The sequence below is a fragment of the Ranitomeya variabilis genome, chromosome 5 (genome assembly GCF_051348905.1).
Source record: "Ranitomeya variabilis isolate aRanVar5 chromosome 5, aRanVar5.hap1, whole genome shotgun sequence".
Taxonomy (NCBI): Eukaryota; Metazoa; Chordata; class Amphibia; order Anura; family Dendrobatidae; genus Ranitomeya; species Ranitomeya variabilis.
Window position 1 is genome coordinate 649,166,680 of NC_135236.1, and position 15,126 is coordinate 649,181,805.

Genomic DNA, 15,126 nt, shown 5'->3' on the forward strand with positions numbered 1-15,126 from the left:
ATAACAAAAGCAATAATCCTGGACAACCCCTTTAAGCAAAATAGAGATCAGAGAGATGGACTACAAGGTTGCCCAGTCATTGTGTTCTCATGGCACATAAATTACTGCCAGAGTTGTCTTGCTCCCTGTAATCCAAGGAAAAGAAGTTCATGCTCAGCTGAGCTGAGCGTGCATGTATATGAGGAAGCCGGAAAGATCGAAAGTTCGGTTAACTGGTATCTAAGGCATATGAGAGCACCTGAATCTGCTATCAGACCCCTGGATTGTTGGGAGCTTCTCTTACACATTGGATCATCTGCCAGTCTTGATGAAACATGCGTGTTCTGTCTACTTTCATGTAATGTTTGACCATCTTTAGATCAGATATGGACAGTGATGAAGAAGAGAATTTGGATTTCTCCCGCGCATCCGCCCTACTCTGGAACTCTCTACCCCAACATCAGACTCTCGCCTACCATAGAAACCTTCAAAAGGAACCTTGAAGACCTACCTCTTCCGACAAGCCTACAACCTTCACTAACCATCCTTCCACCAAACCACTGTACGACCAGCTCTACCCTCACCTACTGTATCCTCACCCATCCCTTGTAGATTGTGAGCCCTCGCAGGCAGGGTTCTCTCTCCTCCTGTACCAGTCATGACTTGTATTGTTTAAGATTATTGTACTTGTTTTTATTATGTATACCTCTCCTCACATGTAAAGCGCCATGGAATAAATGGCGCTATAATAAATAATAATAATCCTTCCAATATTCCTATGAAGAGATTGAACTGTTACAATACACCTTGGTTGTATTGTCAGTTCCAGCTTAGAAGCTCCAGTCTTTCAACTTGTTAGATCCATTACAACCCTACACACGAATATGGTCATTAAAATGTTCCCTATTATAGTGACCTGTTAGAAGGTTTAATCGATGGGGATCGGGATACTGAGATCCCATCTGATCAATGGGACCAGAGCTATGTATGGACACCCCTCTCCTTGCTCTCCGAGAGCTGGAGAAGCACCATGCACAGTTGATCACTTCTGTCTCTTTGTTTCAACGATTGATGGGGTTGTCATGACCCGGACCCACACTTAGCACAATTTCTCACTGAAGTGTTTTTGATAGGTAAACTTTAATGTGTAGTACTGTAATATTTGTTAAATACTTTACTTAGTCTTGGGTTGTTGATCAGTCATTGAGCGTTTGGTGCTGGGTAGACTTTGATGACCCTTCAAGGGTCTTGTCACCACTTCAAGAGTCTTTTTGCATAAAGTCCATGGATTTACACTCACAAAGTGCCAGGAATTTTAGTGTAGAACATGAGTATTAACCATCTCCACTATTACACCGTAAGGAGATTGCTGAAACTTGTCCTGTCATTGAGTCGTGGTGTCACTGTCCCAACTTGCATCTATTTACATGATGTCATCAAACAAGAAGCCATTGATCGCTCTAATTCCTGGTATTCTACGTCTTGATCATATAAGGCCGTAAATAATTCAAACAGGATTTCACCACTTGAAACTAACGTAGATGTCCTGAAATTATAGGTGGTTCCTCATAAAAGGACTGACTGCACCTGCTGACCTTTATGTGGGATTCCTCTCATCAAGCAGGTGATGGCTGACATCATTGATGGGCTGAGATGACAGCAGGTGACTGGGACCTTTAAGTACAGAAACAACTTTGAACATTTATTGTTTTGACTGCAAATTATTATCTTTTTTCACCATATGATGATCTGCGATAATCCTGTAATCTAGAATAGTTACGGTAATTATCGAAAATCCACAACTGCATTTTCCACCCCACCACCCGACTAACTAACAGAAACTGGACGAGTTATACACAGCAACAATCTTGATACTGACGTTATATCATGTACATTATTGGGTGTTGTCCATCTTCTTTAAGTGATTTTTCCCTTGGAGACTCTTGGTGTTTACTTGTTTGTGAATTATTACATGACAACCATTGAGATGAATGCCGTAGGTGGATACCAACGATCCATAAGCGCATGAGCCCACTTTTTTCAGCAACTTTCTACTCTGGTTAATAGATAGTGGGTCCTCATCCTGAATGTGTGATTGGATGTACTGCGGCCCCATCTGATGACCGAGCATCTTAATATCACGCACAATAAACCTTCTGTAAGTCTCGATATCACGCACAATAAACCTGCAAGTCTCGATATCACGCACAATAAACCTTCTGGAAGTCTGGATATCACGCACAATAAACCTTCTGGAAGTCTGGATATCACGCACAATAAACCTTCTGGAAGTCTCGATATCACGCACAATAAACCTGTAAGTTTCGATATCACGCACAATAAACCTTCTGTAAGTCTCGATATCACGCACAATAAACCCTCTGGAAGTCTCGATATCACACACAATAAACCTTCTGTAAGTCTCGATATCACGCACAATAAACCTGTAAGTCTCGATATCAGACACAATAAACCTTCTGGAAGTCTCGATATCACTCAAGAAACATTCTGTAAGTCTTGATATCACGCACAATAAACCTGGAAGTCTCGATATCACGCACAATAAACCTTCTGGAAGTCTCGATATCACACACAATAAACCTTCTGTAAGTCTCGATATCACGCACAATAAACCTGTAAGTCTCGATATCAGACACAATAAACCTTCTGGAAGTCTCGATATCACTCAAGAAACCTTCTGTAAGTCTTGATATCACGCACAATAAACCTGGAAGTCTCGATATCACGCACAATAAACCTGTAAGTCTCGATATCAGACACAATAAACCTTCTGGAAGTCTCGATATCACTCACAAGAAACCTTCTGTAAGTCTTGATATCACGCACAATAAACCTGGAAGTCTCGATATCACGCACAATAAACCTTCTGTAAGTCTCGATATCACTCACAAGAAACCTTCTGTAAGTCTCGATATCATGCACAATAAACCTGGAAGTCACGATATCACGCACAATAAACCTTCTGGAAGTCACGATATCACACACAATAAACCCTCTGGAAGTCTTGCTATCACACACAATAAACCCTCTGGAAGTCACGATATCACGCACAATAAACCTTCTGGAAGTCTCTGTCACGCACAATAAACCTACTGGAAGTCACGATATCATGCACAATAAACCTGTAAGTCTCGATATTGTGCACAATAAACCTGGAAGTCTCGATATCATGCAAAATAAACCTGGAAGTCTCGATATCGCCCACAATAAATCATCTGGAAGTCTCGATATCACGCACAATTAACCTGGAAGTACTTGTTTTGCTGCTGCCGGGGAAATTTGCCATCTTTCAGGAGGTCTTCCCTCTTTTCCAGAATTCCTGAATTCATGGCTATTATTAGCCTTGTACATTATTAATTTGCTCTACAATTATGTTCATGTCTATTAGTTCTATGACATCACTGTTTTCATTATAGATGTTCTGTGACATCACAGCTGTAAAACAGCTGTTTGCATGAGACCTCATATCTTTGTACCAGGTGCATGATCCTTTAAGATAAGATTATATTATATATTTTCATTAACAGAAGTATTTAAAAAATTATATTTAATGTTTTTAAAAATACAGCTATATACACAAAATGATACAATATAACAATATTATACATTTATGGAGGGAATAGAAGTGTCCATTACCCTCAATGGCAGCAAACACAATATACATAACTTACAGTATCACTGTTGTAATATTTGTATACACCCTGGTGACAGTAGTATATGTCTTAGTCATGAGATTCACTGTTTTCCAAAAGTTGTTTCTTTTTGATAAAAAAAAAAAGACTTTAAGGTGTGGTCACCTTCAAAGGGCTCACAACTAAATTCCCTGCCAGAGGTAATAATACTGTGTGCCGTGTGGCTTTTTAATGTCACCAGGACTTAAATGTTTCATGCTCAGCATGTTATAGGAATATTTGAGTTCTGTATAATCTTATTTCAAGATATTACCCTCTTCCATAGTTCCTTTATTCCACAAACTGAATGAATACATTCTCCACAGTATTACATAGTATTTAGATGCTTAAAGATATTCTTCCTGATGATGGCACAGATGAGAACCCCATGGCGGTTCCCAATTTTTTGCTGCAGAATACCTAGATCATCTACGTAGTCTTACTGTAGCAATCTTGTGTATGGCCTCTCTTCTTTGTTTTCTCTAGGTCTTTTCTTGACCTTCTATAACCAATCACTGCTCAGTTTTAAAACATAACTTCTTCACAGCTGCCATAGTCACTTTCTGCCAGATCTGGAGCCCGGAAAGTTGAATTGGTCATTGGTGGGACACTACAGTCAGCATAAGAGGGCTGTGCCACACTCAGCCGTACGTTAAGACGTTGGACTCCATTCTCAGTTGGATAAGGTAAGCCTTTAGGCTGCATGAGTTGTGAGGGATAATAGCTGATGGCAGTGTATTGGTCATTACAAGTAGATGGTTGTTCAAGAAAATCATCCAGGTTGCGGTTGCTATAACAAGGAGAAATTGGGGCTCTTCTTTTGCTTGTTTCCAAAGGAAATGGGAACCCACCAAATAAGGGCTCCTGCTCCGGTTGTCTTGGAAGAGGTGGGATAGGAGGTGCAGTTGAGGGTTTTGATTGTGGATATCTCTGTATTTCCATAGGATTATAGCCAGACTGCCAAAATGATGAATCTCCTGCATACACTGGAACATAAGAAGACAAACAGTATAAGAAGGGGGATAATGGCCAAGGAGTAGGCTACTAGCTCTTAAAGGGCATTTTCATCTGAGATCGAAAAAACCCAATTAAGTCCCAAGTTGTTTTCTTATATCAACTGAGCAAAAATTATATTTAGTCATTTCTTAGGTATTAGGTATATTGTGCAAAAACAGGAGTGGAAACCAATATGATCGGAATTATGGTTTTAACGGAAGTTGTCACCTAGCTTTATAAATGGCAGATCTGCCCAGTTGTGCAGCTTTACATCCTCCATTTCCGTATTGGGCATATCTGGAAAACATCGTATGCTATACAAAATAACAGACCTAGTTCTCCTTACTGATTGGGGAAAAAAATTGCATTCATTAGACTACTTGTCACAAAGGGTAAAGCTAGAACGTGTGATAATGTCATAGCGTTCCACTCCCAGAGCCGACAAACAAAGGTAGCGAAATGACTCCGACATTCCTGGAGCTTACAGAGAGTAAGGGCTGTCAATCAAAAACATGTAGATACACTGCAGGGAATTCCAGGCCTCTGACTGAAGGGAGTGACAACAAGTAGCATCTTTGCTGCTGTCACTCAGACCGGCCACAAGGGGTCAGTAACATCACAAGTCTACACCTCGCAGTGCTGCCTTCTGGCAGATTGGCATTCCTCTTAAAGGGACTCTTTATAAAAGTTTAGAAAAGGTGTAATATCTGGGGAAAATCAGCTTATAGCAAGAGTTAAAGGGGTTTTCTAGGAAGTAAAAAATTGATTACTAATTTTTAGACTTGTTCATCATTATTAAATTGGTGGGGGTCTGACTTCAGGCACCCCTGCTGGTTAGCCGCTTCAATAGTATGTGGTGCTCCTCTAAATTGTCCAGTTATAGCTCCATACTGTTACTAGTGGCTGTGCGCGGTATTACACGTCAGTCCTATTCACTGTAATACAAAGTACAGACACTGCTTTGCCTGGTAATCAAATAAAGGTAGTTGATTACTGTTGGACTCTCAATGATTCAGTATTGTTAAGCCGTTAATATTGTAGTCCTAGGAAACCACTTGAGGAGCTGTGTTTAATTCTTTAATGGGAACCTATCATCACATTTTCCCTATAAAAGCCATTGGCACCATGCTTTTCAGCCTTTTAAGGGGAATCTGTTTCTAGGATTTTGCTATCCCATCTGAGAACAGCATGATGAAGGAGCAGAGACCTTGATTCCAGCGATGTGTCACTTATCTGGCTGCTTGCTGCAGTTTTGATTAAAATCACTTTTGCAGATCTAGCGGTTCTCTGATTGTTGAGCTCTGTATAACCGCGCCCACACCACTGATTGGCTGCTTTCTGTGTACCCTGTGCAAAGGCAGAAAGCTGCGAATCAGTGGTGGGGACGGGGTTATACAGCTTTCATGAATATGGAGGACTACATGGCAGCAGGTTTGCTAGTGAAAATCTCCTGCTGATGACAGTGGTTTTATCAACTACAGCAAGCAGCCGAGTAATTGACACATCACTGGAATCAGGGTCTCTGTCGCTACATTATGATGCTCTCAGAGTATGTGGCACAAATCTGGTGACAGAGTCCCTTTAATACATTTCTAACATGCCCACTATGTCCCCCAGACAGCGCCATTTCCCTTTCATCCTAATGAGCACCAAGCGTTCTGATGGTAATTTCAGGACCATGCTTGGCGCCCCCTCTTATAACACCTCTTCTCCATCTATGATTGATGGCTTTGTGGGTGAAGTAGAAGACATCCTCCACGTTATTCATGGGTGGAAGGGTGGCACTAAAAGGCAGAGATGGCACCGAGCATGGTCAGAAGAGGCACATTGGACCTCTCGGGGCTCACTGGACAAATCCAAACTTTTTCATAAGGTATACACCGCTGTTTTTGGGAATAGTGAGCTTGTTAAGAATATATTAAAAGGCTGAAGAACGTGGTGGCAACGGCTTTAATAGGGAAAAGCTGATTACTGATTCCCTTTCAAAAATTATTTCAGTGCTAGACATAATATTAGAGTATATTCTTGACTAACTTGCCTGTCTACGATATGGGCCTTTGCCCCAAGAAAGCCCATCTACGGCTTTGTCTCATGTGTTGGTTCCTTCTAGCTGCAACATTAGACCATACAGATATCATAGACTGGGGTTCCCAATTTGGGACCCTATTTTAGCCCTTCTTATCCATACAGATGGCACATTGATGTTCTCTGTGACCCTATCTTTAGGTCAGGGTTAGCTTGAGCCTACTCTTTCTTTACCATCTAGTGGAGCTTGGTATCTGAGAAGATAGAAGAAACACTTACTGCTCTCGTCACAATCCCAGTTGTTCTTGGCAATGGACTCGTTGTCAGAACTGGACGGAGGAGCTGGAGGTAGATTAGGAGCCACACTGCAGACGGCCGGACCCCGGGCTCCCTGTGGTTTACAGAAGATGAGTAGCTCTGGAACATTGTTTCTCCTTGATTGACCTTCAGCATCCAACTGATTCCGAGGTACAGAACTGAGAAGGTTAAGTTCCATGGGTGCCCCTTGGGTGCCCACTCCTATGTCCCTGGATATATATTGCTTGATGTCTGGATCTTCTTGTGGAGTAGCTTTATGGCTACTGGCTCGTTTGCAAATACGTTTTCTGAAAATGACGAAAAGCCCCACTAAGAACAGGACTGCAAGGACTCCTCCTAGGATCTCAACGATCTCCTGAGCTCCAGAGATAAGGGATCTTTTATCTTTTCCTGGCATATCCACCTCGGCACACAGCTGCCCACCATTAACATCACTGCAGTTGCACGTGCCGCTGGGTGTGCAGAGGTCAGCCGGTCCACAGGACCCATCTTCACAGCTTCTCGACGCAACGTGACATCTGAAAGAAAAAAAGGATAATTATAAATGCTGAATTCAAAATGGCTAGCATTCGCATTAAAGGGGCTTGTTTGTGTATCTTTAGTAAAAGGGAACCACTTCTGGGGCTGGTTGACACCCTCACAACCTTAACCATCTTAGACCAGAGTGCTTGTCGTAACGCTTGTTAGTCCTCTACTTTCAAGAATTCTTGAGTTGATACCCACACTCAAAGTGAGAAATCTGGATGAAGCCACCTTTGATAACCAAACGTTGGTCCCAATTCTCCAGGACATCACACTACTGCTAAAAGCTACCTAATCTTGTATAAAATAGTGCTGGATACTCACCTCTCACCCTCATATCCCGGAGGGCAGCTGCAGGTGAAACCATTGGACATAGGTGTACACGTTCTCCCATGCATGCAGGAAGATGTGGCACATGGGTCCACATCCAGATTGCATTTTGGACCCATAAATGGAGAATGACAAAGGCATGAATATCCTGGAGGAATAAGGGTAATATAAGTATATATATTTGCATACCGAGTACTGATCAGATAACTCTTCGTAGCTGTTTGGTAAAGTACTTACCACCATTGACCAAGTCTACGCACATCCTGCCACTGGCGCACGGCTCTTGGCCACAGGCGTGGGTATGTTCACAGCAGGGCATTATCCCTTTCTGATGAAGAGTTGGTCCCAGGCTTGCCGCTGTTTGCCCATTAATGATTATGTCGTCCATACAGCCCTGAAATCCCCGAGAGACGAGGTCTTCTAGTATGAGACCACCAATGATCAGGTGAGATGTCGGCCCAGGGCATGGTGGTAGTGGTTGCTCCATGTCCACACCATCCACATGCAGTTTGACTTTGGCACTTGTTACCTCTAGCAGAATGGTATGAAAAGCCCCATCATTTACTTGTGACTTCAGTAGCAGATTGTGGGTGGTAGCTCCTTGGCAGAGATGCTTATAATGCAGGTAGCCATTATCAACCTGCGAAAGGGTCAAAGAAAAAAATAAATATTGCGATAGGCCATATACTCATATGTGACAAGACAATATTGCCCAACTGTATATTCACTATTTAAGACCGAAAAATCCATCTTTAAAGTGAAACTCAACCCATCGAAACCATTTTATTTTTTTTAGTCTAAATGGATCTAGTTGTACTAATAAGCGTTAAAGGGGCAGTATCATCAGAGGCCCCTGGGGTGATCAGCTGATCGCCTGCGGGAGAGTCGATCTCTTGGTACCCCTGGCAAACAGCTCTCCGATCTGACTCAAGGATGGGCCTCCTATCGGAGGAACCTTGTTATAATGCTCATGTGCTCTACTATAGCACCTGGACAGGTGTTATCTTCATGAGACAACCCCTTTAAAGAGGACCTGCCACTTGCTATAGATTTTTTATATATACCTGTTGTAAACGCTGCTGTTCTCCTGAATCCGACGATGTTCTCCTTTTGTTCCTGCGCCTCTCCATTCCTGAGATATGGCCTTTTCATCCTCCTGTATCAATCTGGTCTTGTTAGCCAAGTGGGCTGATCCTCAATTCTTTTCTGGGGGTGTCTTCTTGAGGACCACACCCCCTTGTCTTAAATAACTAGATTTAGATGCAGTCAAGAAGGGGCCATATCTCAGGAACGGAGAGGCGCAGGAATAAAAGAAAAACATCGCCGGATTCAGGAGAACAGCGGCATTTATGCCAGATAATGAAAAGACATATTTATGGTAAGTGATAAGTCTTCAATAAGTGTCAATATTTTGGTTTTCCTGCAGCCACCACTAGGAGGAGCGTAAAAAATCTTGACAAGACTAAAAATGTATCCGGCATTCAGGTCTGAACGTAATGGCAGTGCACCCTGTCACATGGTTAAACAATCTCTTAATTATATCAATTATCATTGAAGCTAAGTGTCTACTCATGGCAAATGCCGCTACTGAATTAACGAGCAGTACCCAGAGTGACCAGCAGGGGGCAGTCATAAAACCATAGCGCCATCTCCAGCGTTTTGATAACTGAAGTGATTGTGTAACTGAATAATGACTTCTTCAAGGACACGAACAGATTCTAGGAGTACAGAGAGTCGTCTTAATTACTTCTCGGACCAGGTGCCAAATCTTCAAGCACTTAGCAAGCAGAAACCAGAAGCAGCGAGTCCGGCGGCGCACACGTTTACGGACAAATTTTGAAACTAATTTATTTTATCAGCTACAAAATGTCAAAAACACCCAGAACTTGTTTTCTCTTGTAGCGATCAGAGACAATGCCAGCCGCCGCTGCCGCCCGAGGTGCATGAACTCGGGAGTCTCCTACTCGTTGGTTTGGCAGCAGATCAGGGACTGGTTGTAGATATAGTAATGATTGACACTTCTGATATGGCCGCCACCAGTGATGAATCTCCTCTCCTGCTAAATCATGAAGTCTTCACTTTCCATGTTTCAAAAAAAAAAGGACAAGAATTCTAGTTAAGAAGACATCTGGGCAAGCGGAGACGTGTCGGGATCAGGACGCCTCTGGGCAAAGCTGCCTGCTCATCCATACATCCTTCCTGGTCACATTAGGTCTTGTGTCGTAGCTATAAAAACGTCAACAGCGGGCAGGAACATGGCAGATGAATTGTAATGCTGGTTAAAGTCATGCAACTAAACCGTAGTATGCTACATGTATAATAAATGGGAAAAAACAAAGAAGGACTTGTGTGTTCTGGTTACGAGAATGCTCAGCAGCAGCGCTCAATGCCAAGCAGCAGCTGCAAAAGCAAAGAACATTTTAGGGTATGTAAAAAAAGCTAAACTTGTGACCTCAATGTAATATTACCCCTCTATAAATCCCTTTTAGGAGCACATCTCGAATATGGAGTCCAATTTTGACTTCCACCTAGTAAAAAACAGCGTTTGAGAGCGTTTAAAGGCGAGCAACAGGAATGGGGTAGAAGATCTCTCTTAGGGTACGTGAATATGAATCGCCGTCAAGTTTTCCAAGACAGTTCAAAAAAATGCGGGGCATTGTGTTAATTGTTTGAACATTTTTTTTAGCTCTTTTTTTTTAGATGGAATCCACCTGAAAAAGAGGGTGTGTAACCCTTAGTTTGTGTTCAGACTGAGTTTTTTTTATTTAGGAGTTTTTGGAGCAGAAACTGTACGGAAACTCTCAAAATCCTCCTGAGAATTGGAGGTTTCCACTCCGTTTCTGCTCCAAAAAGTCTTAGGTGTGTGCATACCCTTAGGTTGGTCAAAAAGTTTTCTCATTGGAAACTCGTTTACGAAAACCTCCTTGGTGGGGGAGTTTTTGGAGGAGTTTTATATTTCCCGATGCAGTTTTGAAGAGTTTTTTAAAGCATTTTGGAAGAGTTTTTTTTTCCTCAAACATTTTTTATAGCCTTTTTGTGCCACTTCAAAGTGGTGACACGGATGTTCATTTTTCCCAGTATGGGTATGTTCATACTGGGTCTTTTGCCGCTTGTTTTTAAGAGGGTCTAGTCAAAATAATGGACCTAACAAATCGATCAAAAGAATGTTGCTATTTGTAGGGGAAAATTATCGTGTTTGTTTTCTAACCCTTTTTCTCATTTTTTAAGGGATTTAATAAAAACAGAATTAATTAAAAATGTGCTCCAAAAAAGCAGGAAAAAAGTTTCAATAAAACAAGTGGAAAAAAGCGCTCAAGAAGCAACCAAAAAAATTCTAAAAATAAGATTTTTCAGCTTTATAAAATTCCTGAGAAAAGGAGAGGTGTTAGCCGAGTGTCTTTGGCGTGCCAGAAAAATATTTCCGAGTTGTATGTCTCACGGCTGTTCGACAGCCTAATAAACAGACAATCCCTCCAGCCGCGAGACATGGAGCCGCGGGGACTCGGACATATTTTTCGAGCACGCTGAAGACACTCAGATAGCGCCTGAGCATGCTCAGATAACACCTGATCCCAGTATGTTCGCTCATCAGTAACTGCAATACCAGACACAACCTGTTAACAAGTGTGGCACTGTTTCTAGAAAAAAAAAAAAACTTTTTTTTTTCTATTCCTGGAAAATCCCCGTTAAAGAAGGTGTAAAAGATTAGTGGGGGTTCTGTTTTGGAGAAGCTTATCTGCAGCTGCACAATGGACGCTGAAAGATTGGTACTGAAAACTTGGCATCCTGTTATAGCAGGAATTTGGCACGTGTAACGACGGCTACTATAACAGCGGAGGAGGACGGGGAAAGAGATTACAGGGGGCTGAAAACTCCAACTATCCTCTGCCACCTGCGCAGGAGATTAATGACCCGATCCCACAGGTCTATGAATTCCCTAATTGGAGCAAATAAAAGATCTAATAATCTTCCATCCTGAGGCTGGGGTCACACATGCGTGTTTTACGGACGTAAGAGCGCAGAAACTACGTCCGTAAAACTCGCATTACATACGGCACAATTATTCTCAATGGGGCTGCTCCTATTAGCCGTATATTACGGTTCAGTATTATACGGCTTTCTACGGCCGTACAAAATCGCAGCATGCTGCGTTTGTCAGCGTATTGCGCAAAAAAATCGCCAATGAAAGTCTATGGGGGCGAGAAAAATACGGATTCCACACGGACCAGCAGTGTGACTTGCGAGAAATACGCAGCGGTGTTAGTGAAAAGCCGGTAATTCAATTGCCGGCTTCTCATTTCTCCTGCACAAACCCGACATGATATGAGACATGATTACATACAGTAAACCATCTCATATCCCCTTTTTTTTTTTGCATATTCCACACTACTAATGTTAGTAGTGTGTATGTGCAAAATTTCCGCGCTGTAGCTGCTAAAATAAAGGGTTAAATGGCGGAAAAAATTGGCGTGGGCTCCCGCGCAATTTTCTCCGCCAGAATGGTAAAGCCAGTGACTGAGGGCAGATATTAATAGCCAGGAGAGGGTCCATGGTTATTGGCCCCCCCGTGGCTAAAAACATCTGCCCCCAGCCACCCCAGAAAAGGCACATCTGGAAGATGCGCCTATTCTGGCACTTGGCCACTCTCTTCCCACTCCTGTGTAGCGGTGGGATATGGGATAATGAAGGGTTAATGTCACCTTGCTATTGTAAGGTGACATTAAGCCAGATTAATAATGGAGAGGCGTCAATTATGACACCTATCCTTTATTAATCCAATTGTTTGAAAGGGTTAAAACACACACACACATGATTTAAAAGTATTTTAATGAAATAAACACAGCGGTTGTTGTAATAATTTATTGTTCTCTCAATCCATTAGGAAACCCTCACTTGGCAAAATAATAAACGCACAAGATACATACCTTCTGATGTCCGATCACTTCCCACGATGTAATCCATCTGAAGGGGTTAATTATTTTACAGGCACGAGCCCTGCTAATGCACTCGCTCGTGCCTGTAATTCCCCGGCGAATGAATGAAATGTAGGTCATTGACCTACATTTCCTTCAGTCGCGGTGATGCGCCCCCTGGTGGATGTCCTCATATGACCTGGAGCGTGGGAAAAAGTTCCCAGGCTGCAGTTCATGAGAACATCCACCAGAGGGCGCATCACCGCGACTCAATGTAAGTACAGATCCAGCTTTCCTTTCAGCACCCGGGGATTACAGGCACGAGCGAGTGGTTTATCGCAGCTCGTGCCTGTAATATTAGTTAACCCCTTCAGATGGATTACCTCGTTGGACGTGATCTGACATCAGAAGGTATGTATCTTGTGCGTTTATTATTTTGCCAAGCGAGGGCCTGGAAATGGATTGAGAGAGCAATAAATTATTACAACAACCGCTGTGTTTATTTCATTAAAATACTTTTAAATCATGTGTGTGTGTGTGTTTTTTAACCCTTTCAAACAATTGGATTAATAATGGATAGGTGTCATAATTGACGCCTCTCCATTATTAATCTGGCTTAATGTCACCTTACAATAGCAAGGTGACATTAACCCTTCATTACCCCATATCCCACCGCTACAGGGAGTGGGAAGAGAGTGGCCAAGTGCCAGAATAGGCGCATCTTCCAGATGTGCCTTTTCTGGGGTGGCTGGGGGCAGATGTTTGTAGCCACGGGGGGGCCAATAACCATGGACCCTCTCCTGGCTATTAATATCTGCCCTCAGTCACTGGCTTTACCATTCTGGCGGAGAAAATTGCGCGGGAGCCCACGCCAATTTTTTCCGCCATTTAACCCTTTATTTTAGCAGCTACAGCGCGGAAATTTTGCACATACACACTACTAACATTAGTAGTGTGGAATATGCAAAAAAAAAAAGGGGGATATGAGATGGTTTACTGTATGTAACCATGTCTCATATCATGTCGGGTTTGTGCAGGAGAAATGAAAAGCCGGCAATTGAATTACCGGCTTTTCACAGATATCGCGCTGAATGAAATCTAAATACAGAATATATATATATGTGTCTCAATGACATATACACTCACTGGCCACTTTATTAGGTACACCTGTCCAACTTCTTGTTAACACTTAATTTCTAATCAGCCAATCACATGGCGGCAACTCAGTGCATTTAGGCATGTAGACATGGTCAAGACAATCTCCTGCAGTTCAAACCGAGCATCAGTATGGGGAAGAAAGGTGATTTGAGTGCCTTTGAACGTGGCATGGTTGTTGGTGCCAGAAGGGCTGGTCTGAGTATTTCAGAAACTGCTGATCTACTGGGATTTTCACGCACAACCATCTCTAGGGTTTACAGAGAATGGTCCGAAAAAGAAAAAAAATCCAGTGAGCGGCAGTTCTGTGGGCGGAAATGCCTTGTTGATGCCAGAGGTCAGAGGAGAATGGGCAGACTGGTTCGAGCTGATAGAAAGGCAACAGTGACTCAAATCGCCACCCGTTACAACCAAGGTAGGCCTAAGAGCATCTCTGAACGCACAGTGCGTCGAACTTTGAGGCAGATGGGCTACAGCAGCAGAAGACCACACCGGGTACCACTCCTTTCAGCTAAGAACAGGAAACTGAGGCTACAATTTGTACAAGCTCATCGAAATTGGACAGTAGAAGATTGGAAAAACGTTGCTTGGTCTGATGAGTCTCGATTTCTGCTGCGACATTCGGATGGTAGGGTCAGAATTTGGCGTAAACAACATGAAAGCATGGATCCATCCTGCCTTGTATGGAGCATCTTTGGGATGTGCAGCCGACAAATCTGCGGCAACTGTGTGATGCCATCATGTCAATATGGACCAAAATCTCTGAGGAATGCTTCCAGCACCTTGTTGAATCTATGCCACGAAGAATTGAGGCAGTTCTGAAGGCAAAAGGGGTCCAACCCGTTACTAGCATGGTGTACCTAATAAAGTGGCCGGTGAGTGTATATATATATATATATATATATATATATATATATATATATATATATATATATACTGTATATATGTTTTCCCGAACATTTGAGCACATAAATCCATTAGATGTCGGTTTTGCAAGCCTGCGTGAAAATCTCGCAGTACGGATGCCATACGGATTACATACGGAGGATGCCATGCGCAAAATACGCTGACACACCCTGACTACGGATCAATATTTTGGGAACATTTCTCCGTATTACGGCCGTAGTACAGACGTATAATACGTGGCGTATTGTCTTACGCCAAGTGTGACTCCAGCCTGAAGCTGATGTCTGCTA

General features: G+C 42.6%; 1 protein-coding gene across 1 annotated transcript in view; it reads right to left on the reverse strand.

The window, feature by feature from the left end:
- Positions 1-3,530: 3,530 nt before the first annotated feature.
- The window catches only part of FAT2 (FAT atypical cadherin 2), a 101,143-nt gene continuing 89,547 nt past the window's right edge, over positions 3,531-15,126 (reverse strand). Inside the window, exons 21-24 of the mRNA XM_077266370.1 lie at positions 8,100-8,502; positions 7,857-8,010; positions 6,972-7,528; positions 3,531-4,657 (exon numbers count right to left, since the gene is read on the reverse strand). Of these exons, the coding sequence (XP_077122485.1) occupies positions 4,197-4,657; positions 6,972-7,528; positions 7,857-8,010; positions 8,100-8,502 (1,575 nt within the window). The 3' untranslated portion in view covers positions 3,531-4,196. The remainder of the gene's footprint in view (positions 4,658-6,971; positions 7,529-7,856; positions 8,011-8,099; positions 8,503-15,126) is intronic.